The 25,679-nt window shown below is 47.6% G+C and overlaps 1 protein-coding gene and 2 long non-coding RNA genes across 5 annotated transcripts in view; 2 read left to right on the forward strand and 1 right to left on the reverse strand.

Annotated features, from left to right (window-relative positions):
- The window catches only part of LOC128813340 (uncharacterized), a 29,654-nt gene extending 16,397 nt beyond the window's left edge, over nt 1-13,257 (forward strand). For all 3 annotated transcript variants that reach the window (XR_008438995.1, XR_008438996.1, XR_008438997.1), the window contains 2 exons: nt 11,517-11,637; nt 13,165-13,257. This is a non-coding gene — a long non-coding RNA (uncharacterized LOC128813340). The remainder of the gene's footprint in view (nt 1-11,516; nt 11,638-13,164) is intronic.
- The window catches only part of IGDCC3 (immunoglobulin superfamily DCC subclass member 3), a 101,145-nt gene continuing 83,995 nt past the window's right edge, over nt 8,530-25,679 (reverse strand). Inside the window, exons 8-14 of the mRNA XM_053988392.1 lie at nt 21,530-21,777; nt 20,820-20,984; nt 15,910-16,098; nt 15,553-15,657; nt 14,414-14,552; nt 13,988-14,195; nt 8,530-13,899 (exon numbers count right to left, since the gene is read on the reverse strand). Of these exons, the coding sequence (XP_053844367.1) occupies nt 13,735-13,899; nt 13,988-14,195; nt 14,414-14,552; nt 15,553-15,657; nt 15,910-16,098; nt 20,820-20,984; nt 21,530-21,777 (1,219 nt within the window). The 3' untranslated portion in view covers nt 8,530-13,734. The remainder of the gene's footprint in view (nt 13,900-13,987; nt 14,196-14,413; nt 14,553-15,552; nt 15,658-15,909; nt 16,099-20,819; nt 20,985-21,529; nt 21,778-25,679) is intronic.
- On the forward strand, nt 14,202-18,323 carry LOC128813342 (uncharacterized). Its single transcript, XR_008438998.1, has 3 exons — nt 14,202-14,573; nt 17,119-17,332; nt 18,102-18,323. It is a non-coding gene; the product is annotated as an uncharacterized LOC128813342 (long non-coding RNA).

Here is a 25,679-nt window from a genome sequence, read left to right on the forward strand (position 1 = left end):
GAGTCTTAATGAGTCCCTGTCTGCAATAGGCTTTTGAAGGTGGAAGGTGTGATATTAATATTGTTTATGTAGCAAAATAATTTATGAATATTCATTTAATGATGTTGCCGGCTTCCAACGTGTATCTGCTCTTGGGAGCTCTAATGGGTTTTCTCTCCTGGCAGAGAGCTGCCTCATGGAAGTGCCAGAGGCTTTGCTGTGAGGGCTCAATGGGCTGCCCTGTGCTGTGGAAGTGCATCAGACTGGTGTAGCAAGGGTAGTCAAAGAATTGCAAGGCTGCTCTGCAATTTGGCTGTGAAAACTACCCTAGTTTTGCAGAAGAATTAGGAAAAGTTGCTTTTCTCTATTAAAAAGCCCCATGCAATGCAGAAGGCTTTATTAGCACGGGGCAAGATAAAATTTATTGGGTTGGGTTTTTTTTAGTGTGTCTGAAGAATTTGAGTCTTAATGAAGTGTGTCCTCTCAAAAGAAGTTGAGAGGGAGGTGCTAAGATGGACAGTTATTATATGCTTAATTTTACTTTATTACATTATATTCTAAGAAATAATACCTTTTATCTCAACTGTATCCTTTGCAGCATCTTTGTCTGCATTTAGCTTTGGTGCTCTTTGACCACCCTTTGGTGCACGGACAGGCTTTATCATGTCCCTTTAGCTCCTTCCTAACCTCTTGGATAAATATGATGGATAAATACATGCTTCTGGCATGGCAGCATCCTGCTTTCCTTTCAGGGATGGAGGACTGAGGTCCAGGTCTCTCTGAGATGCTTTAGTCCACATGGGTAGGCTCTTCCCATCGTAGGGTGATGTAAAAGGCAGAGCAAACCTCCCTGGGGGCAAACCCTGCTCTGCAGCTCAGATCAGCTCTCTAAGCTCTGGAACTAGACATCCCAGCAGGACAGAGAATGAGTACAAGCAGGGAACCTCAGCCAAGCATTGGACCCACCTGAGACTTCCCAAATCCTGATCTCCAGAGAGCAGCCTTTGCTGCAGCTAAAGATGATGCTGCACATACAAAGCAGAAACCAAACTAAGTATGGGGGCACTTTCCCAGCTCTCTTTTCCTTGGCTGCCCTAGGGCGATGCTTGGTGCATCATCCACAGCCACCATCCCATCTGTGGGCAGTAAATCCTGCGGCAGCAGTCGGGGCTGACTGCGGCTTCGCTCCCCCTTTGCCTCCGACAAAGCTGTATTGTTTAGGCGTGACCTGCTTTTAGGAGCCCCCTGAGGTCCAGCCGTATATCTGTCCTTGCCAGATCCTGGAGGGTGGCTGGGACCCCGGCGGGGTCAGCAAAAGGGTATGTCACGGCTGGACAGCAATTATCCTCTGGGCTGGGAAAAGCCAGGGCCGAGGCTGTGCCGTGACCTGGGATCTCTTAAAAAACCTTTGAAAGGTTCCAGGCTAGTGAAGGTATGGTTGCTTTGCTTCAGTGCATCCTCCACATCCTCCCGCAGGCATCTTCTGCTAAAAAATGTCACTTGTTCTGCTTAAGAGTTACTTTATTTGGACGTCACGTAGCAAACACATCCTGCTTTGCCCTGCACTGGCACCCGTGGGCTGGAGGGAATGTCCTTTGACCCTTTCTTATGACATCCTGCAGGACTAAAGTGCCCTGCTTCAAATCATTAGTTCCTTAGTTTCCCATTCTCCAGCTCTGGGCACCATCTGCCTGACAGAGCCACTAAATGGGGTTAAACCCAAAAGAAATGGCAAATTGTGAGTGTTCAAACTGCTCAGCTTGTATTAATCAGGAGACAGAAGTAGAGTCTGGATGGAAATAGGCAAACTAAAACCAGAAGATTGGTATCCAGGACAGCTCAGGAGAGGACAGCTGGGGAGGTGTCAATGTCCCCCTGCGATGGGCAGGAGACGAGGCAGCCATTCTGGAGGGAAGCTCCACGTGCCACTTTCTGATGCTTGGCATCACTTTATTTCTTTAATTTCCTCCAAGCAAAAGCAGCCCAAGTCCCTCTCTAAGCAAGCTCCATGAGTCAGTGGCAGAGCTGGCCAGCCCCTTCCCATGGCTCCATCAGCCCATCAATCCACTAGAATAAAATAAAACTATGAGCAGAAGGTGTTAGTTTTGGGGGAAGGATACTGTTGCCCCGGGGAGATGCCAGTGTGTCCTGTATGCATTAATGAAACACTTTCTTTCCGGTTAGGACTTGAAGGATGCTCATTGAAAATCATGCTGCCATGGAAACCAAAGGTGTTTAGTCTTTTGGGAATGCTGTTGGACAGAGGCAGGGAGAGGTGTGGGAGGCGGGAGTCTCTGAAGAAGAGGCATTTTATCAAAACCCTTGATTCACCATCAGTCTGTGCCTGTCTGTTGCTTGTGGCTGCTGATTGTGGGAGGGAAGGGATAATCCCTGTACTGGATGCTCTTCACGGCTCCAGGGGCCTCCTTGATCTCGGGGTGTTCCTGGATGGATGGGGCATGTGGACCCTGCCGGCTGCAGGGACAGGGATTTGCTGTGGCAGCGGTGCAGGGTGAGGAGGGGATGGACAGCCGTGGAGCCCCGAGCAGCCTTGCTGCTGTCGGCACCAGGTCCCTGACAGGAGGCAGCAGGTCAGGGACCTTCGGCTGCCCAGGGACCCCGGTCCTGGCACCCTGCCCCTGCTCACCCTCCCCTGCTCCTCGAGGATGAAACACAGGAAGGTGCAAGCATGGAGAAATAATGGAATTATTGCTCTGTCAATGTACCATTCATTTTAATTAACGCAGCATGTCGGCGCTGTGACAGCAGTATTAACGAAGGGTGGGAGATTACTGCAAAACAATGTCGTTTTCCTATACCTTGTCACTTCCCAGCGCTGTCCCCTGACCAAACCCTCTCTCCTTCCCCTGTTCATTCCATTTGCCATCCTCAGGCACTTGCTGGGAGCCCGTGTCCCCAGGCTGGAGCTGGGGGCTGCTCCCACTCCCCCTCGGCCCCGCACAACCCCTCACTATCAGAAGTACCTACTAACGCATGTTTTAATTAGAATAATCAATAAGTTGCATTAGGTAAAGGACGGGAGTGGGTCCCTGTTGCACGCACAGAGCAGCTCTTCGTTGTGGCTTATACAACACCCTGCACTAATGCTGCTGGAGGTTGTCATTAAGGCTAATTAATTGCGAAGATACCGTGTGCTTTCTGTTGGGCACCTTTGGATTGGGGCTGCTCAGTGCAGCAGGGGCAAACCCGCAACGGCTCACCTTGGGCTTGAAGGCAAAATGCAAAGAAATAGATTAAAAGAGCTAACAGCCACCCTTCTTCCCATCAAATATTCCTGAAATCAGCACGTTCCTGCAGAAAACTTCAGCGCATTGGGAAATCCTCAGCGCTGAGGGCCGGGGCTGTCAGTGCCGGCTGCCTGAAGATCGATTCACCCGTGATTTGGATTTTTCCCTTCGCAGCAGTTAATGCTCTGCCCGTGTTTTGCCACCACATCCCGCTCCGTAATTACAGTGACTGCACGGATCAATTAGCGCCGCTTAAAGCCATTAGCAGCCCAGCCCCTTAGCCTGCAGCTCATGGCCAGCAGCCCTGTGTGTGGGGAAGCCATGGAGGGACCCATTCGCACAGTATCTGCAGTGGGCAAGCCCTCGTTTCTTTTAAATTCAGTTTTATTTTGATTTTCCATATTGTAACAATGTAATGATGGCCTTAACAGGGACACTGGGACACAATTTGGCTGAGGATGTTTAATTTCACTGGGATTTCCATGTTGCCTCTTGGGGTTGCCCAAAAGGTGACAATTCTGTTTGGTGATGTGGTTTGTTACCAGAAATTTATCTTTGTTCAGTGCCAAATTCAAAGCCTCTGAAGGTCTGGGACTGTGTGGAAGCATCCATTTGCAAGGGAGTAGTAAAAACCTTTCCCAATGTCTCATCCAGTGGGATGAGGGAAGTGGGATGAGCAGAGGAGGGATGAGAGCAAACACATTTTCATATCTGAAGGGGAAGACAAATATTCTCTTGGTGCCTCAGTTTCTCTGTTAGAAATGCAAACTCTGCCACTACTGCCCATGTCACCTGCAGACCCAGAGCTCCGTGGTCTTAGTTAAATGATTTATCAACTGCAGGAAAACCAGGAGCCAGCCAGCTCCAGTGGGGTGGCTCAGTTAAAGGATGGAGATGAAGATCCAGGCTCTCCACAAATTCATCCCAATTTATTTGTGAGCACAAACACCTCAAACACCAGGTTTCTATCCCTAATACAACTATTTCCATTCATTTTTTGTCTTATACCAGAATTTTCCCAAATGAGGGCTTTTCTACCAAGGTCTCACCTAAAAACAGTTAAAAAAAGTCCTAGCAGAAGCCATGGCTGTTAACCAAATCTTGTAGCATTAACATTTCCCAAGTAGGGACTTCTTCTCTCTTTTCCTTCCTTTGATGAAAGGCTTTACTGGGTTTAATGCTGACATGTCTGTGTGGCCTGGCTGTCCCTGGGCAGAGCTGATGTCCCCAGCAGGGAGGATTATGTTAAAAAACATAAATAGCTTCAAGGTGCTTTCATTTTTTTTTCATATTTCTCATAATTTTATCATATAAGAAAAAAAAAAAAAACTAAGCTGGTGTAAATCCCTTATTTTCAACAGGACTGAGGAACCCCATGTTCTGGAGACCTCACTGGGATTATGTTGGTCCATGAGGCAACTTGGTGGTCCCTGGAGAAGCTGGGTGGGGGCTGATTTCCCAGGCCCAAATCATAAATCATGCATATAAAAAGTCACTCAGGGCACTCTAGCCCAGCATGGAGCAACTGTAAATATTTTTGATCTAAGGGATTATTTTCTCTTTGGGCAGTGTCTCACTCTGTGTGTGACATCTCATTCCTAGATCGATGTTTTATAGGCACGTGGGCCCTTGTATCTGCTCATGGTTAGTCGATAATGCCAAAACATATGGGCTGTCGTGTGCCTTTCCATGTATTCCTGTTATATAGACTCTGAAAATAACTTGAGGGTTAAAAACTAAATAAATCTCGAGGATGGTATTGTTTGTGCTAGATAAAATCCTGTGAACAAAGCAATTGGCATCATTTCACTTGCAAATTGAGCAGTGAAGCAAAATACCATTTATGAAACTGTAATTTATTCTTGGAAAATCAAGCACTTACAATGTCGGCTTGTCGCAGGTTAAGTTACAGAAAAGGGAAAAAATAGATTAATGATGAACGTGACAACGTTTCAGGGGAAATCATCACAGCTAAAGCCTTTGAAAAGCCTGTTTGCTCCCTGCATAAACGGGATTTTTATTTTTTTCTCCCAGGAATATTAAACCAGGGATTGCTTTGGGTCTCAGTGGTGCTGGGAGCAGCCGAGCAGGCAATGGCAAGGTCTGAGGAGGTCCTTGTACCCGCTTTACCCCCATCCTGCTGCATCCTGTGCTGGGGAGCCCTCACTGCTTTTGGAAGCCAAAAAGCAAAGTCTGGTTCATTATTTTTTTCCCTGCCTGCAAATAGTCCATCCCTTAAAGATCCTCTTTCTTGCAGGTGTTCTTATTATATTCACAGAATCACAGACTAGTTTGGGTTGGAAGAGACCTTAAAGACCATCCACTTCCAACCCCCTGCCATAGGCAGGGACACCTTCTACTAGACCAGGCTTCTCCAAGCTGGCCTTGAACATTTCCAGGGTTGGAATATTACTTTGTTTTGGTTCTGTACAGCTAACACCAGGCAATGTGAACAAGCAGCTCTCCAGTGGGGACACCACCAGTGCCAACAGTGGGGCATCAAACCCTTCATCTGTTCTTCCATATGATCCACGGATGTTCCTTGACAAAAGTCTCCCAAAGTCTCTCCTTTGCCCTGGTTTTTATACCTTATCTCTCTTAGCCCTTTTCCTTCTGGCCAGGAGACCACTCTTCACTGACAGATACCCCTTGAGAGCTGGCAGACACCATGGAGTTGTTGCAATGGGGATGGGAAGAAAATGAATATAATTTGCACAAGAAGAGGACAGCTCATCAGAATAAGTCCATAGGTGATGAGAAGGCATAGCCTTGTCTCCTGGCATGTGGGAGTTTATGGACCAGTTGGAGCCACAAATCCCAGCCTGGAGCTGCACTCTGGGTGGGAATCTTACATCTTTATTTAGGGAAATATCAGCAAATAGTCCTAATCCCCATGATTTCTGCACCAGCATCTTTAAGGTCTCACTGTTAAGTCACAATCACTGCAATGACAAAGTATTTGGGGCAGGAATGGGTATTTCCATGATTCTGGCCGAGGCATCGCTCGTCCCCCGCGGCACTCGCTGAAGGTGATGGTAAAACAGAGTTCACAACCCGAGGAGCGATTGCTGGCTGTAATAGTGTGTCACGTATTAAGGGAGCATGTTTGAAACCACGTTATATTATTAAAATTCATGGGAGTGATTTATAGGGGTTTTTAAAAACAGCAGCTTGCCAATATAAATTGGCTTAGGAAAGTCAACTGTAATCCACCCAGGTCCAAATAATGACATTTCCTCCAATACATCCAAAAAGCTGAAAAGCAGAAAATAATATCCAGGCTCCAGAGATAAGGCGAGCACCCAAGGGAAAAAGGACTCTGAAATATTCATGCAGCCATAGATTGGATGGTGGAAATGGCCATTCCCCACGGCTGCGTTTAGGGACTGATGAATTTAGTTACTGTACCTTTATATTTATCGCTCAATAAACAAGACAAGTTCCTTTACAAGGCCGAGCAAGACTAATTTAGCTATTTTAGCACTAAGGAAATGGCTTTCTGAGCAAGGCGAGGGGTTGGTAATTTTGCATGAAATTAGGAGACTTTTAATTTAGCCAAGGCAGCGAGCACTGGTGGGGTCTGAAGGTGCTGGGAATAACAGGGCTGGAGATGAGATCTGAGGATTAAGTCTTCCCTGGAGCAGTGGGGTTGGGGTGCTCACCCTGGGTTTTGGCCCCACACTGAGATAGAGCAGAGCTTTTTCAAGCCGCCTACACCTGCTGATGAAGGTGTTCCAGCTCTTGATTTTTAAGATGATATTTGGAGGCTTAGGCCATTGCTGTAAAGGTTTTACAGCAGCCGTGCTGGAATCAAGCATGGCTCTGTAAAAGTGTCAGCAAATGAGGCGGTGATGCCCGAGTGGTATTAACGCCAAAATGACCTTTGCAATAGTTAGGGCTTTATGGGATATTATAAATTCTCCCTGTGTTGGCAGGGTTATAACTAGGACATTAGCAGTTACATCTCCAGTGAAACCTGAGGCAGGAACGCAGTGTTTGGAGCTGAAAACACCCCACTTATTTATTTTTTTCGTGTTTCTGTAGCTGAAGAGTTGATTTGAGGCATTTCCAGCAGAAATTTGAATGCACATGGTCAAAAGGAGATTGCTTCTACTAAAGACGAATTTTGAGCACTCAAGTAGGGTTTTTTGGAGGGCTCTTAATATTTCCAACAGCCCAAAATCAAAGTGATTTAAACATATTGCTTGGGGTTTTTTATTTCCTTAGTTTCTAAGACTTCAGATTAATATTGTCAAACCTTTTTTTTTATTGCCATGAAGGCAGGGAAAGTCCTTTTTAATGAAAGCCACAAGCTCTAAACAATACCTTGACTCTGCAGCTGCTATCTGCAGTACCAGATTTCACTGAACTTACATGAAAATCCCCCGAGTGAGCCCACTTTGATCTTTTTTTCACCTCTTGCATTGCCACTGGGAAATAAAATCAGTTTTTATGCTGGTATTTATTATGAAGTATATATTTACACAATCCATGCTGCAATTTAGCAGTTCCGAGAGCTTCGGGGAGTTGTTTGAAGCAACTTTTCACTCACCTGCTTATTGAAACCCCTTTAGAAAGTGCTGCTGGGCTCACTCTCGCTCATTTATTCCTCACAGCCTCTACTTTGCCTGTCCTTTGGCACTGAGGGCAGCAGCAGTAGTACATGGGATAGTGGCAGGAGGGTGGCTCATGGTTCACAGCCCATTTTGGGGAAAGGCTACATCTTAGAATCTCAGAATGGTTTGGATTGGAAGGGGCCTTAACAATCATTCTGTTCCCACCCCCTGCCATGGACAGGGACACCTTCCACTATTCCAGGGTGCTCCAAGCCCCATCCAACCTGACCTTGGATACTTCAGGGATGGGGCAGCCACAGCTTCTCTGGGCAATTGTGCCAGGCCCTCTCCACCCTCACAAGTGCTGCCCTGTTAGCGCTGCAGGCAGCGGGAAAAGCAGCTGCAGCAATAGCTGAGCAAGAGCCAAGATTAATTGGAAATTGATTTGCACTTCTAAGCACAGGTGTCACGCTGTGACCCTGGAGGTCTCATCTCACCCAGCTCCCAAAGAGCCCCCGTGCTCTAGCAGGACTCTGCTGATGGCTTCGCCGGAGTTTATGAGGAAAGCATCAAAATAAAAACCCTTCAGTTCTTAAATGCTGAATTTTGGAAGCTGCTCTTTGAGAGGAGCCAGATTCATTGCCATCCACTTGAAGTGGTGATGCCCCAAGTTGCCCTGAACAATCCCCACACCACAGCCCTGCATGTGAAAAGAAAAGCTCCAGACAGGCTCATTTATTCTAGTTTTATTTTTCTTGTACAAGTAGCCACAGGCTAAAATCTAAACAGAGCAAACTACAAAAAACCTGGGTTTTATTTTATTATTATTTTTTAATACAGAGCTAACAATCGTGGGATCAGTGGGATTTCAATATCAAGACAGTTCAAAGTAAGAAAGGTAGAAAATAAACAGTAGAAAAGTGCTTTGCAATTTGGGTTTTTAGTATTACTCCTAACAGTTGATTCCCAAAAAGGACTGGGACAAAGGTTTAGCATTGGTTTTATTATGACTTTCTTACAAATGTAAAGATATTGCAAGTTTAAATGATGGAAATAGGATCAAAGTACAAATCCCTCTTTGCTTTTTAAGTCAGACCCTGATCCAAAGCCCCGTGAAATCAGGCTTGTCCCCGACTTGCCGGGTTTCGCACTGGCCCCGTTCCTTCTTCCCACACGATGCTGAAGCCCAGGCTCTGCCCTTGGACTAAACCTGGAGCCATTTCCCTGATTCCCAGTGTTCCAGGGGGTTCCAGTGCCATGGCCCTGTGCCAGCAGCACTTTCGGCTGGGGCTGCTGGTGCTTCACTTGTCCTCATCTCCCTGCCCGCAGCTCCAGCCCAGGCACTTTCCTTTCCCTTTCCCTTTTTTTAATTTGGCGGGTGAGGGAACTAAATGAGCCGGCATTGAGTTGCTCGATGGGATCTGTAACCTGCCTGCTCCGGCGCGCACGGGGACGGATAGATTTCCACACATTGTTTGCACAGATGAAGCGAGGAGCTCCCCCCCGCTTTGTTTTCATAAGCTTTTAATTTCCTTTTTTTTAACCAATTTTCCCAGACTTAAGTGCTGTCAGAGAGGGCTCAGACACTGCACTGATCCCCCCTGAAATGCCATGGGATGGTTATCCCAGGGGAACACCCCCACAGGCAGCAAAACTCTTCCCTTCACTATCCAGAGGCAACAACATTTCATAGCTTCTCTCCTTTTTTATTGCCAACTTAAAACCTACAGTCCCATGGTATCATTTTGGGTGGAAGCTTTAAAATTCCCAAACTGTTCCAGCACTTAAATATATCAGCCCCTTTACAAAACAAGGAAGAAGAAAGATAATGGTAGACAAATAAATACCTGAATTCAACAGTGTGAAAATACCCTGTCACAGCAAAAAACTATTCCCTGTTCAACTAAAGACAATGTGGATACTATCCCTGAGGAAGCAGCCATCTCTGGTTAACTTGAGATCTCCAAGAATAGGTTGTGCCCATTATGGGTTACCAAAAATTTAAAAAAAAAAAAAAAATCAGCTTTTGGATATTTATTCTTTCCTATAATTTCATCTCACCACAGCCAGAAAATAAGAGGGTTTTTGGGATCAGCTGAGAAAAAGGCAACGGGTTGAATTAGTGTAATTATTTGAAAAATACTATAAGGATGAGATTCCTACGCCAAACACAGGCAGTTTCCAGCAGTTTGCGCCGGATCCAACACCTGCCCATCATCCAGTGGTTTTACCTCTGGGTAGAACTGATTCTTCCCATCAGGGAAAAGTGGGGGGAAAAAAAAGGAATAAGAAACCTGGCAAGCTGTTCCTTAAATGTTGTGGTGTGTAAAGGAGTGGTGAAGAGAGTGCTGCCCTTGGATGGCAGGTGGGTGCTGATGGTGAAAGGTGCTGGGAACCACCCTGGGACTGTCTGGCTGTCTCAGCCTCCGGTCTGGGGACATCAAATGATGCCTCGACCCCTTTTCTGTGGCACAGCCTCTCTGCAACACACGGGGACCTGCTTTCCCATATCCACCCAAATACAACGTGTCTACCCGAGTACAACTTGTCTACTTGAGTACAACTGTGCCCCAAACACAGAATAAAATTCCATCCGTTTCCTTCAAAACCAGGGCAGCAGATTGGATGAACGAAGGACAGACTGTCCCCCATGCTGAAACCAAACACAAGCTCTTCTTTAAATTCCTTTTTCCTTCTCATTTCACAGATTAAGGGCCAGACATATGCTAGGTGATGTTTTCCCAAGTTTTGGACTGGGACAGCTTTGCCTCCAGCCCTGTTCAAGCACTGCAGTACAGCGAGTGGGGCTGTTACGTGTCGCTTTTCCAGCTTGGCACAAAGCCAATATTTAATTTTGAGTGGGTTTTTTTGCCCAGTTTGGTGGACTTGGATAATTTTGGGAAGACCATGGATCCTCATCACCAGACTTCAGCCTCATCCCTTCAGGAACTGAGCTGCCACAACTGTGTTTGGTCCCAACAGTACGAATTGACAAGAGCAGAAAAGAAACCCCAAAAAAGAGGAAAAGCTAAACATCTAAAAAATAGTCTTTAAAGATTTACATCCATCTTCAACCATCTCAAACCAACACAGAATCTGCATTGGTTTAAGCCACCATGTTTCTGCATAATTAAAAAACAACAAAAGAAAAAACTCTATTCTTGACATACTATTGTATTCCAACTAGTCAAATGGCACAGAATTTCCCTTTAATAAAAGGAAGTAGTGACAAATACTTGTTACTATTACAATATCACAATAATATGATATTAAATTAATAGCATGTTCACAGCTCCAGGAAGCCTGAGCTGAACACTACTCTAGGTTCTGTGTTCACTTTGGCAACGGTACTTATTCAATGTGAACGGCGGCGTTACACACACAAAAAAAAACAATAAAAAGAAAAACTGGGCTGGAGTGGGAGTGGGATGGCAGGAGAGGATCGGGTTGTCTTTGATATGAGGTTATAACTTGAGCTGTTTGGTGTCTTCTCCTCCCACCTGCCTTGCCCTAACCCTGGCATCCTCTGGCTCCTGTGATGGGGTGGGCTGTGCTCTTGGTCTCACACAGCACTGTCCCCCACGGCTGTCTCCGGGTCCAGCATCACAGGTGTGAGCAGGGATCATCGGACAGCCCATTTCGCCTCTTTGGTGGGGTGGGGAAAGGCTTTTTGGGGGTGTTAATGCCAAAATTTAACACTTTGCATCTTTTCTATTCTGCATGATGTCTACAGGAGGACGAATTTTAGTAGAAGAGGGCTAGGAACACCGAGCCTGAACAGCTCCTTGCTCTTGAGGTTGGTGCCATTACATCTGCTTGGGCCAAGCTGGATGAGGACAGAGTCCTGCTTGCAGGTAACCCTGCCCAGCACCAGGACTCAGCTCAGGGAAGAGGCACTTGCTCAGCCTCCTGTATATTGTACTATTTACACAGTCATTGGTTGCATCCCATTGCCAGCTGGGCAGGTGACGGGGGTGTTTTTGACACAAGGGACTCTTCCACTGGTACCATTTAAAAAAATACAATTCATACTTTTTTAAAACTTAAACTAATTTCCTTTCCTGATTCCGTTCACTGTCCTTGCAAATACAGCAACATTTGATTTACCACCACCTACACAAAGAGATCAAACACATTTGCCTGGATTTAACCACCTCACACAGCAGGGAAAGGGCTGCCCTCTGGCACCAGCTGGCACCTGGTGTCCCTGTCCCCTGTGTATGCCCCCATCCCCATGGATGATGCTGGTCACACACTGACTCACAAGGCTGCACCACAGCCAGGACAACCCAACCTCCACAGTGTCAGGTTGGTGGTTGATCTCTGGAGGGGACAAACCCTCTCTTTGGTGTCAGGAGCTCCTCTGCCCACTGTGGGCATGGGGAAGGGGCAGCTTTGGCAGCCCCCAGCAACCTCCTTGCCTTGTCCGTCCCAAGGAACTGAGCCCATGTTGGCTCCATTCATCCTTTGGACATTCTCCTGTGGCTGGAAAGGTGCTGGAGGAGCTGGGGGCAGCTCAGTAGCGTCTCAAGGGATTCTGGAAGTGCTCTATTTGGGTTTCCCCATGGGTGCTCCTGATAGCAGGGTGGGCTTTGGGACAAGACAGTGATATCCAGGTTCTCACCTCCCAAGGGTGTGTTGTGCTGCTTATGCTGGCACACGCCATAGATCATCCTGGTGGGAATCAGCCTTGGGGAGCAGCACACTGATGGGGCAGAAGGGTGCTCTAGCCCCAGCACTGGAATCTGAGCACCCCATCCCTTCAAACCCAGGATGGACCAGTGCCCAAATCAGCCCTGGAAAGGCAGTGGTGCCAGGGAGCCACAGGGCATCACGCTGCTTGTCTGTGACCACCCCAACAATCTTTAAAGTAAAAAACCACAACACGAATCTCCGCCACACAGAATCACACTGGAGCCCCCAAAAGTAAAGCTCATAACACCAGTGAAGCATCGTGCTTCATGTGGGGCTGGGTGGGAGAGGCAGGAATTGAGGGAGAGGGGAGGATACACACACACACACACCCACACACACACACATACACGAGTTTCTCTCACGCTTGAGGTAGAACATTGCTTTCAAAGGTTTGGAAGTGCTTTAGATGGGAACGACAACAAGGAAGCCACCAAGGTGGCGGGTACAGAGCGTGACTGCTGAGGTAGGACCATGCTTGTACTGACCAAGTGCTATGCTACTTGTTTGTTTGAACACGAAGGAAGACGCAGGTATTTCTGCTTCCCAGAAGACATTCATTCCGGTTGAGGTAGGTTCTGAGTTCACTCGGGTTGTCTGTCCAAGTCTTTCAGTAGCCCTCAGGCATCCTTTGACACACACACTCTTTTTTTTTTTTTTTTTTTCCATTTTTTTTTCATATTATTTAGAGTCAATCAGCAAAAAAAGTATCCTGAGAAATAGCAAAAGTGTACAAAATCGTCAAATCCACGGAGAGACAGCCTTCCTAGGCCTCAATTTTTGGAGTCAAGTTAGAAGGATTTTTCCAAATCCAGTCTTCTGGAAATAAAAATAGATCCAAAAAGTAGTCCTAAAGCTGCTGATCAGGAAAAAGTCTGGAATGCCAAGAGATGGGGGCTCCACTGTATCCCCAGTCTGTCAGAGACTGGAAAGTTGGCCAAACTCTGCCAAGGAGTCTGTTACGTAGCAGCTGTGGGGAAAATCCATCGTGACCAGTCTCCAGAGAGCCATCATTGGAAGAAACACATTTGAGAGGCTCAAGAGAGGTCAGAAAGATAAACTTCACAGAGTTTCCAAAAGGCTGTATACATATATATATATATATTTATATATATATATAAAAATAAAGCAAAACAAAAAAATAACAATCAGACCATAGAAATCTTCAATTGACCTGAGATTGACAACTCGTAAAGACATCACCAGCCGCGGGTTTGGTTTCTGGTAACTCCTACAAGAGGCTTCGAGTCTTGGCAGTTTTATCCTTCATTGGCAGGACCGTGGTTGGGGCCCAGAGCAGCAGGACTGCTGTCATGGGAGGTTTTTGGGAGGGGGCCTGGCTGCTCCTCAGTGATGCTGAACTCATCCAGAGGGAGTGTGGAGATCTGGGTTTCGTCATGGGGGGCTGACATGCTGTGAGCCGACTGGAGAGAGAGAGAGAAGGGGACAATGCAGTGACAGTGACAGCTCTCTGATGCACAGCCAGGTGTGCTCCCATGCTGCTGGACTTACCATTATTCCCTTCTCCTGCTGCTCCTGGGATGGGGATGCTGGGAATAACCTCTCCAGCTCGTTCATATCCAGCTGCTTTCCATTCAAGTCCCGGTCGTCCCTGTCTCTACGAGTGGCCCCGTTCAGGACAAGGCCCGTGGCACTCCGCTGGCTCCGGGGGATCTGAGGGGTTGATAGCTGCTCCTGCACGTTTTTGCACATCAGCAGCCTGAAAAATAAAGAGATGGAGCCTGAGAGTGAGAGAGGTGGTTCATCCTCCGTTCCTTCCCCCAGGCTGGCATCTGCCTTGTCCCTGTGCTACATTCCTTCATTCTTCAATCCATCCTATAAAGTCCAACATTGCACTGGGGATGTGAGACTCAGGTGGGCACACCCACAGTACCAGGGACTACCACCCCTTGTGAGCAGTGGCAAGAGCATCCCTACCTTCCACGGTACCCAAACATAAGGAAGAGGATGCAGAATATGATGCATGTGACGCCGATGTGGATCCCGATGATGATGCCGGTCGTGGAGGTTTTATTGTTCTGCTCGTCCTTCATGCAGTCACAGGGAGGATTCAGCACTGCCAGGAAAAGGTGGATAGGTGAGTGGTGCTACTGTTCTATTGCTCCTCTGGCTTTTGGGGAGCCCAGAGCCAAAGTCAGAGCCTTGGGCAGTGCTGGGAGCTGTGTATGGGAAGAGGAGACCCACGTGGGAAGCAGGGGTTTGTTGCCGGCCTATGCACCTCCCTTGCTCCCAGCACCCCAGGAAGGGAGACACAGCAAGCACAGGACTGGAATATCTGTAGTGAGCCAGCCCCATTAGCTGGTTACTGTCATTAGACACAATTAATGAAAAAAATCCACTCTGATGTTAATTTTTGCAATACTTCATGCTACACTGGGAGGTAAGAGGCAGCCACCACACCAGAGCAGGCTGAAACCTGATGGAGTAGACAGATGCCAGTGAGATTAGTATTTACTCCAGCACAGACAGAAGAGTAATAAGTATCTCTTGAAGATATTCCCACTGGAGGCTTAAAAGGCTTCCAAGAGCAGCAGGATGTTTTTTACACATAGATGAGTATGAAACGTGTGATAAGTTAAAGGATTCCCTCTAGAGGTTTCTCCTTTGCTGCCATGTAATACAGGGCTCACGCTCTGCAGCCATTTCCCTTTCCAAAGCCACGTGTCCTCTCTTGACCAGTGAAGGCCAAAATATCCAGGAGAGCTCCAGGAGAGCAGAGATGCTCAGTACACCATATCTCACCTGAGGATGGCAGCTGGTACCTTATGCATGGGGGGGTTGTTCATGTTCATAGCTTCACCTGTCTCAAGCTTAGAGGACAAACCTGGCATGTGCAAAACATTTGGTTTGTCTTCTCCCCATTGTAAAAAAGCCATCCAGGTGCTCTCAGCCCTGCAGAGTTTTGCCTCAGCATTATTTGTGATGCTAAAAATAAATGAGTGGCTGAAGGTGAGATGAGGGTAATGCCACAGGGGGCACACAGGATGTGTTTGGTCTCTCTACCTTCCTGCAGAGCAGTTTCCCAAACCAGCACTGAGACCATGGTCCCATCTCACCTGTCCTCTCCACAGTTTCCCTCAGGGACACGAAGCGAACAGTGGAGTTTCCGTCCCCGTGCTGGTTGTAGGCGAGGAGTTTGACTTCATACACCACCGACGCGTCTGCCCAGGGGGACACAAGAGGGACAGTTCAGGTGTAACTATGAGCCCTATCTCCCCCAGTGATGCTTATTTGGGAAAAGAACACCTTACCAAATACACATAAGATGTTGCAAACAAGTACCTGTTGCTGGGAATGCACCCACAAAACCTGGGGGACAGCTGCAGCATTTAGGGATTGGGATACACATTTCAGCTCTCTCCTGCTAATCACAAAAGGGTGGGCAGAGGGGACATGGGTGTCACCATACTCACCCAGGTGGGTAATGTTGTAGGCTGTGATGTTGCTGGCCAGGAGCACTGGACCTGTATACTGGGAGAGGTGGACTTTGCGGTAATACAGCTTGAAGCCTTCATGCTGGCCCAGTTTGATGGAGGGTTCCCACGTTGCCTGCACGGTGGTGCTGTTAATGACTTTAATAAAGAGGGATGGCATGGCTGGGACTGAAACAGAGAGAGAAAGACAGTGGGTTGCATGTGCTTTTTCAGTCTTTGTGATGAGAAATTCCCCAGCAGCCTTTCCCTACAGTCACTGCACCAAAGAATGTGTCAGCTGAGACTGAGAAAAATCTGAGTAGACCAGAATCTGGTTTAACAGCTTTGAACTTCTTCAGGGCGTTGCAGGAATTTGCAAGGGTTCCCTCTGCTCAGATCAGCAAGCAGAAACTACTTTTACACTTTGGCTGCAATATCATGCTCAGTCTGGCTGGGTCAGGGCAGGAATGCAGCAACTTTGGCAATACATTCTCAAATTCCAATTTTTTGCCCTCACCGTGAGGCACAGACCTTTCAGAGTGATTAATCCCCCTGGGAGGAGGAAACCAGAAGGGATGGAGCTGGAGACATCCATCTTAAAAGTGTGCTAGGTACCTGCACTGGCTTGCAGGGGGCTTGATCTCCCCATCAGCTTGAGGAGGGAGATTTGTGACTGTGCTGGGGACTCGGGAGAACCAGAGCATCTTCATCAACAGCACCAAACAGCTGAGCAGCCTGAGATCCCTGCACAGCTGGGGCTGGCTTGTTTTGGGAGGCAGGCACTTACCTGCCTTGAGAGGCACACAGGGGATTAGCTGGGAAGATGTCCCTGCAACTGATTCAAAGTCCACCAGGAACATGCTCCAGTCAATGCCCCAAAGCCCTGCCCTTATTCTCGGGGTGTGCTGCAGAGTGGGTCAGACCATTCCCTCCCCAGATCCCTAAAAAGCTGCCTGGCCCCATCCTGCCCCATCGGTCTTGCTTGAGAAGCAAAGATCTGCAAATTAAAGCCAATTTTCTTGTGATATCTTGGTTTTCCAAAGCTGGCTGTGCCCCAAGCCCAGCCTCATGCCCTGGGCAGCACTGGGGCACACAGTCCATGTTTCCTCCTCCCTCCCTTTCTCCTACACTGATCACACCATTACCAGATGTGTCTCAGCAGGACATTTCACTGATGATTTTTTTCTCATTTCCACAAAACACCTCCAGGCTTAACTCTCCCATCAGTTCCCCAACCTTTGGCACCATCCAGAAGGTGCAAAGCATGAAGTGCTGCAGTCTCTGCCCTGCCCAGGGCTCTGCTCCAGCACTGGCACCAGGAAGGAGAAAAGATTTTGGGCACCAGGCACCAAGCTCAGCTCACCCCACAGCAAAATCATCCAGCAGAACAGCTCTACTTCTCCAGCAGCTTCCAGGCTTTGAGGTAGAGCTATTTTTCCAATCCCACATGATTACAAGCTCAGCAGTTCCCACATACAAGGCTTGCTGGGCTTGCACTGGACCAAAGCTGCTTTCTGGCTTGTTTCTCCTCAAAGGGTCTCTAAGGATGAGCAGTGCAAACCTGGCCTTTGGCAGAGAGTTCAGCACACCCATTAGTGAGCGATGGGGAAAAGCAGATGAAACGTGGCCATGTCAGTCTAAGACTGATGAGAGCTAAAAAGGGCATTTCCTCAATTTAACAGTAAAACTGCACAGCACAACCATTTGCCTTTTCCTGGGTACTGAGAGCTCAACCTTTCCCATGAGGAGATTTTAGAGGAAGGATGGATGCCTCTCCAGTTGAGCAGGAGGGTCTGGGCAATCCTGTCTCTTCCCAAAGTGTTGCTCTCCCTCAGGCTGCAGGGGCTTTGCTTGATGTCCTCTGAATAAGCCCATGGAGATGACCAAGTCCCTGCTGACTGCCACGTATCTCCACGTGGATTCAGGAGGAAAGAACCAGTGTTCTGACATAAATGAGATCTCATCCTGCTTGAGTGCTGCCAATGGGAAAAAAAATGGGCTGAAGTATTCCTTCTTGATAGGACTTATTCTGATGTGCATTTCATTGCTGGGAAGGCTGAACTTAACAATTCCTGGGTGCAAAACACAGAGTAAATTCTATTTATATCAGAATGTGCCATTCTTCCCAAGGCTGCGTATTTTTGCAATCCAATTAAATACTCCTTTTTTCTTATTCTCCCAATTCCCTCCAGGGCAAAAATCCCCACTCTGAGAAGTTGGACCCTTGCTTAAAGCATCACTTTTCCAGCCACGGGTGAAAACACCACAGAAAGGGAAATTATCACATTATCCCATGGACAAAGAAACACTGATGTGGGCCATCCTGATTTGTGAAGAGTTGGCTTTATTTTATGGTTGCAGAGCCTTACATTTAATAAAAACCACAAGAATATCTCTCCTTCAAAATATGGATTATAATGTATTTATTCAAACTTTGAGTATATATATATATGTATAATACTGATTATAGGTATATGCACTCGCAGAATGCACGTGCTGTTTATAATGTGATTACACAAATAAGTGTATACAATGGAATATATCTGTCTGTGTGTAAATATATGTACACACACCAGCAGATAGGTGCTTCACAGAAGTATATATTAGACATAATATGGAGCTAATATAAGTGAGGCATCTCCCTCATGCTAAGGGCTGGGATACTTGTTTTCCTCTTCCGTGCTGTTTGGAATTTTCCCCAGGTCATTTCAACTTTCTTCTTGAAGGCGTCTTTAGCCGAAGATGACTAAAGGAACAGTCTTCATCCTAGAGAAATGTCAAAAAGTCCTGGAGAAAACCCTAAAAAGCATTAAAAGACAAGAACAAGGAGTGTGTGCTGCTTAATGAAGCAGAGAGCGTTTGAGATTTAAAATACCATGGCATTTGTGAAACAGCATAAAGGAGGACAACAGGGAGGAGGCAGAAAGGCCTTCCCAGAGAGTGAGGTTTATGGAGGAGGACAAGGTTAATTCGAGTCCCTTCTCTACAGCATCTTCCCTTCTACTCTCCATCCAAAATCAGCACTGGCACAAAGGAAGGAGCACCGTGTCTCTAGAAAGCATCAGAGGCTTCAGCCAAGCGCCCTCTCAGCGTACTGCCAGCCCTGAGAAGCTGATGGCCCCAAGCCAAAAGTAACCCTGATCCTCTGTTTTCTGTAGAGTATTTCATATTCCTGCTCCAAACAATACCAGCATAACATGGTCACTCAGACCTGTCTCCAGCTGGCAGCATCTCTGCTGCCCTGGCTCCACCGAGCTGTCCCTGGCTGCCAGGTATGGCATCTCGGAAAATGCATCCTTTTCTGAAGCTGTTAGCAGAGATCCAGGGGCTCCCCAAACTCAGTGGGGACTCAGCTCTCCTGTGCATATTGGGAGGGCACAGGGTGAAGTGGCCTGGCCATGAGAAGAGACAAATCTGTGTGAAACCGGAATTTGGTGACAAAAGCCACTGGGCCCTGGCTCTCTGAGCCGCTCTCTCCTCTGTGAGCAGAAGGCAACAGGCACCCGAGTGAAGCAAAGTGAACAAATGAAGCCAGAACTGGTGCTTTTAAATCTTTTTACCTTCCTACAAGGCAAACACAGGCTGGGGTTGAGTGATCTGAACCAAGCCAGCTTGTCCATCCAGAACAGGGAGCTAATTCCTAAAGCTTTGTTACACAGGACAAGCCTTTTTAAAAGAACAGCATGACAGAGATACCTTAAAACTTCAGAGAGCCAGGAAATTTATGATCCCATTACCAGATACCTAACTATTCCTGTCATGATTGAAGGTAATAATGACAAAAAGCCCTCTCTCACTTGACCTGGACTTCTGTACAGTCACCAAGTTCTGTAGAGAATGGCTGGCTTTTGGCTCCTGGGGCTGAACTTAGGGCATCAGGTCAAGAAGTTTCAAGCTTCCCCTTAGCCCATCCTTCTGCCTCTAAATTGTGAGGAAAAACAAACTCCAAGGGTGACTGATTCCCTGCAGAGTACCAAGGAAAATAAACTTGCAGAGCAACAACCCAGCAGGCAAGGATTTACTGGTGTTTTTGCTTAAATTCTGTAATAAATATCTGCAAGGGCTGAGAACAGAATGAAAATGGGATCCCCCACCTGGAAGTCAACACAGTTCCATTTGAGCCTAAATAACATCCTCACACCCAAGGCCCTCTCCGCTGGAAATTCATAATTACTGAATGTTCATAAGAATGATTCCTAGGAAATTAGTCTCCGTACCTGAGACAAGCCAGGATTCAGAAATAGATGAGTCTGTAGGAAAACATTCTTCCAGTTCTGACTGACATATCACACTGGGGCTGTGGTTTCTACCTGGTACCTGTGTGCAAGGGTCCTATATTAAAACACCCACTGTCTTTCTGAGGAAGCTAACTGGTGGCCAAATCAGGAAAAAAAGCCTTAGAGATCACCCTAACTTCCCACTGAAACAGAAAGCTGCTCCAGGGCATGGATTTGTAGGTCAGGACAGCTCAGCTCTAGTGTGATTTGCCCTGGATAGAGCAGAAAATAATAAAATCTTTCAAAGTGTGGAACTTATCAAGTAAGAGCTGTGAGTACCAGAGCTGCTGGAAGATGATGAGATGCTGCTTGAGCAGGAAGTCTGCATTTAGCAAGGAGTTTAGGAACAGCCCAGAGCAGCTGCAGTGCACAAGGCCAGACACATTTGCACTCACCCCCTGCTACAACATCAGCTGGGAGAGACGATGCTGTGTTTAATCAGTGAACCCCCCTGCAAGGATACAAGTGAGTTTTACACAATATCCCAGAGTACGAGGAGCAGCAGGAACAAGGAGCAGCAACACCACAGGCTACAGTGCCACAGCGCCGCGGGGCAGTGTCGGGGTGAGCGGCGCTGCTGCTACGCACAGCGGGCATCAGCATCTGAGGGTCCCTGCGCAAAGCGTTCCTTACCTTCCCCCAGCGTGCTCACCACCGTGACTTCTGAGGCTTTGCTGGCACCCCGGGAGGTGTAAGCCTTTATATAAAAGCTGTAGCTGGTCGAGGGCTCCAGATCAGTCACTAGCTGCTGGAAGGTGCTCTTGCTAACAGCCTCCTGGTACTCCATCTCTACAGGATCTGAAATGCAAAGGGAGAGAGAAATGAGTGGTGTTAGGCTTTGTAAGAGGTAAAGAGAATAAATAGATGTTGCAAGCAGTAATTTAGGTCCTTGGGGTGGACATGTACTTGCTCACACACATTTCTGGTTACATTTCAAGGCCATTGAAATTGGTAATATTGGGACATGGCTTTAAGCAACCTGATCTAGTGGAAGATGTTCCTGCCTGTGGCAGGGGTTGGAACTGGATAAGGTCCCTTCCAACCCAGACCATTCTACAATTCTCTGATTCTGCAATCTCTGTATGCTTTGCCAGAGAGCTACATGGGCAAGATTTGACTATGCAGCTTCATCCTCCCCACCCTTTTGATAATTACAATGGTATATTTAGTATTTGCAGGTATTTACAGTGTATTTACAGCCTCATCTCTGCCCTTCAGAAACTGGAAGGTGACAGAAAACACTGATGGCAGCATGGACCACTACAGTGCAGACCTGGTTTTACCTAATGGGCTGTGTTGCTGAATTATGGGGAGGCTGAGGTGCTCTGGGTGTAGCACTGTACCTGCAGCTTTCCGGATGTGTAGCACGTAGCCAATGATCTCCTTGGTGTTCTGCAGGGGCTTTTCCCAGGACACCTGGATGGTGGTTGCAGAGACAGTCTCTGCCCTCACGCCCTGAGGAGGGCTGGGCAGCCCATCAGCCCACAGCACGGTGAGGCGGGCGCTGGCCTGCGTGGAGCCCGCACTGTTCTCGGCCAGGCACTGGTAGATGGCTTCATCCGCCTGGTTGATCCCATAGATGGAGAGAGTGCTGTGTGGGGACATGAGAGGGACAAGCATCACACTGACTGCCATGGTCCCTGTGCTAGCTCCCACGGCAGGGCATCCCACAGCTTCTATCTCCACAGAAAGCTTTCAGGAAGCCATTGGGTGGTGCTTTTGGGGAAGAAGAAGTCCAGGAGGTGTATATGTCATTCCCTGTGACTGGGCAGTTTATCTGTCTCGATCTGCAGATGCTGTGGTTCAAGTATAGCCAGATGTGGACAGAGTGGGACAGGGACCAGCAGGATCTAAAGGTGTGGATTCAGGAAGATCCCAGCCACACCACATAGCCAGCTCTGTGGCAAGTGCATCCACACAGCCAAAACGGCTTTAACTGGCTTAGCTCCAGTACACACCAGTGAGACCCATCCAGGCACTGCACGTGGTTGCTAAGCCAAGTCCAATCAAACACAGCCAGAAAGCCCTCTGGTGATGCTCTAATTGCATTATAGCACATTAGAGCTGTCTAAGGGTAACACTGGGATTAGCTGATTTATCCAGCAGGGTTATAGCCTCAGCTCCTGCTTCTGCACTTTCAGAAGCACCATCACCATGAGCCAAAAGCCAAAGCTTATGAGCAAGTCACAGGTTTTGTCTGCAGAACCTCTATTTTTGATGCTTGTGCATCAAAGCTTGCTGCCTTCCAGGGAAACAACCAGAGCAGTTCTTCCAGCCTGCTCTTGGAAGCTTCCATATCAGGTTTAGATGCTGTTTTCACCATACAAGAAAGGACAGGCACTGACTACCCTGGAAAACACCCCTAAAGCAGGGGGAAAAGCCAGCCATGTACCAGCCTCCCAAATGAGCAAATTCCTGAGCATGGTGCCCATCTCTGCACAGGGACAGTCAGAGTCTTTGTACATGTGGCCACATGAACTGGAGGCCCTTTCTGCACTGCACGACCCTCCAGCAATGGCTGTGGACAACTGGAGCAAGTTCAGGGCCAGCTCAAAAGTTGCACCACCCAATATCTTTAAAACAACACAAATGAATACTGATTCAGAAATAATTGTGCACCACATTAGCTCTGTCTTGCCATTTGAACATGCAAAGCAGCTTTTCTTAATAACATCTGCTCACAAACAGGGACCCATCAATGAAAGCTCCAGTCAAAGCCAAGTGAGGAACAACATGATTCAGGATGTGAATCCATCAGACACAAGGCCTCCTAAATACATAAATAAATAAATACCAAGTGTATCTCCCTTCCAAGGCATGGCATGGATACTGTCACCACTGGGTACAGCTCTGAGCTGGAGCTAGAAAGGCAGATTTGAACTGGAGATGTTTTTTTACCCAGCTCAGGTGATGGTAAAATCTGCCTACAATGCCTTTGGTCCTGGGAGAGTGTTGTCACATCCTTGGAAAAACTTCAGAAGCTCACATGAGCTTTTTCTTACTTTTCTGTAAGAAATGAGCCAAACCTACCGAAATCCATATCCACTACTTGCTTCTAAGGAGCAACAAATTACTTTCTTCTCCTGAAGTGAATTCTAGGTGGACCTGGAACTTGATTGCACATGAGTAAATCCCAAGCATCCCTGCTGATGCAGGGGGCACTTCAAGGCTTTTTGGGAATCACAATCAAAGCTGTCTTTTATGTAAATGAAAAACTGAACATTGGAAGTGGAAATGATAAATAACCTGCCATTGCCTGCCTGTATGTCAGAACAAATGCTTCTTCTAATTGCAGCAAAATATTGGTCTTCATATATTAAAATTTATTATTGCTGTTGATTTAACATTCCTATTTCTGCCTTGCAAATTATCAGGGGCCATGGTGAGTGAGCAAATGTTTAACAGTCATCTATTTATGTCTTGTGCCTTTGTTTCCTTGGAAACATTGTAAATGGAATATCAAATGTGATGGCTTCAGCTGATATGGTGATTTTCAAGAATCAGCCCTAAGCTCCTCTCATAGCCACGGGCTCAACGTATCTGATTAAATGGAAGGAGAAAGGCAGAGCTGGGAGAGGGCGCGGGGAGGAAGGACCCGATGTGTGGCTCAGCTGTGTCAACAAGGGCTGACTCCTGTGAGGACAGATGGCAGAAGGCAGAATTACGCCATCCCAGAGCTGCACTCCCAGCCCTGCACAAAGCAGATGTGTGGAAGGAGCAGCAGCACTTCCTTCTGCCCCATCAATGCAGGGATTATTTCCATGTGGCTGCTGTGCATCTGGGAACCCAGAGTGGCCAGGCTAGGCTGCCACATGGGCCAAGTGCAGCCTTAAGCTTCCCAAGCACAAAGCAGATCTGGACCAAGGAGTATTTAGGCTCCACTGCCTCCAGGTGCATTTACTTGCTCTGCTTAGAGAGAGGAAGATGTGGAGGGAGGAAGGAAGAGTGGAGCTAGGCTGAAAAGCAGTGCAAGGAGCCTGATGACAGTGCTGTGATTCCGTGGCCAAAGATTTCTCCCTCCTGGGAGGATTTGGGGGTGAGCAAAGCTCCTCATGTAGGACACAGATGATGTGAAGGATGCCAGTGGTCCTGGAAGGATGGCACTTGGACACTGGGACCTGGAGCTGAGCAGAGTCTCTGTCACACACAGTCAAGTCAAAAGAAATAAATACAGTATTTTCTGGGAAGTTGGCATGGCACGTAGCTGGAAATTTGCTTCAGGCTTCAGAAAGTTCATTTTCATTGAGATTTCCTTGGCTGTGTTTGGATGTGCTGTGCAATGAGAGCCTTGGCCATCCATTACCTGGAGCCCATGTCACCTAGAATGATACGCAGGCTATGGGACACTAAAACAGCTGGATTTTTGGCTATGAGAGCATGGAGAAGCTGGTGAACAGAATGCCCAGCATCTAAACATCAGCTCCATGAGAATCACCTCCCAGCATATGGAGGATGCAGTGCAGCAGGGCAGTGTTCAGTCCTAGGTTTTGCTGCTTTTTGTCTTTTTCTTTTTTTTTTCTAAGAAAGCTCAAACAAAAGGAAGATCTGTAGTTGCCGTGTGAGAAGGCGCAGAGCGTCTCTGTGTGTCAACCATCTGAAATATGCAGTGTCCTTTTATTTCTTCCCATCAACATGAAAAAAATCTGTCACTTTGGGACATCTGCTGCTGGAAAACTTTCCCGCGAGTGCCAGACTGGCAGCGCCGCGAGCACGTCAGACGAGGCGAGATGCCAGAAGGCTTTCTGCTGGTCACCAGAGCCGCTCGGCGAGCCGAGGGCTCCATCACATCTCCACACAATGCCCTGACAGGCATTGATGGAAGTGGGGAGAGGAGCTGCTGCAGATTCACACCCGGCTGAGCTGAAACGAGAGGCCTCCGCTGCTCGAAAGCCGCAGTATTCCCAAGCTGTCTTCCCAGTTCATAGGCAATCAGGATGACTGATCTGGCTCGGGTCAGGGGTCCAGGCCGGTGACCGGAGATCGGCTTTCCAAAAGCTCCTCTGAAAAAGTCTGTGAACTGAAGGAAGCCTCTTCATCGATTCAGGAGCACAAAGAAGAGGGGCCCATCTGGGAGGGCATCAGCCTGCGCGCGCACAGGCGCACAAAGGAGGGTGTGTGAGGAAATTAATGCAGAGAGCAGGCTGTGGCTAGCAGGGACAGCATTCTGAGTGCCAGCAGATACAGAAAGCCACTGGTGCCACATTCAGATGACCCATCCCTACTCTGGCTCTGTTTGTCATGGCCTGTGTTGTGCTGTGCTGCACTGAAATGATCTGTTCCTGGGTTGGTGGCCCATGCCATGCTGGGAAGGAGCCTTTGTCCCCCAGGTTTGCAGAAATGCCCTGTATTCTGAAGGTTGCCTGAAACAGGATGAAATTAAGGTGCAAAGCTTGAAAAGTGACACTTGGCAACCCAGAGGGACACTGCGTATCATTCCCAGCCCTCTAGATGCATATTCTTATACATCCAGAAATTAAATATCATACAGAACGT

The sequence above is a fragment of the Vidua macroura genome, chromosome 12 (genome assembly GCF_024509145.1).
Source record: "Vidua macroura isolate BioBank_ID:100142 chromosome 12, ASM2450914v1, whole genome shotgun sequence".
Classification (NCBI taxonomy): domain Eukaryota; kingdom Metazoa; phylum Chordata; class Aves; order Passeriformes; family Viduidae; genus Vidua; species Vidua macroura.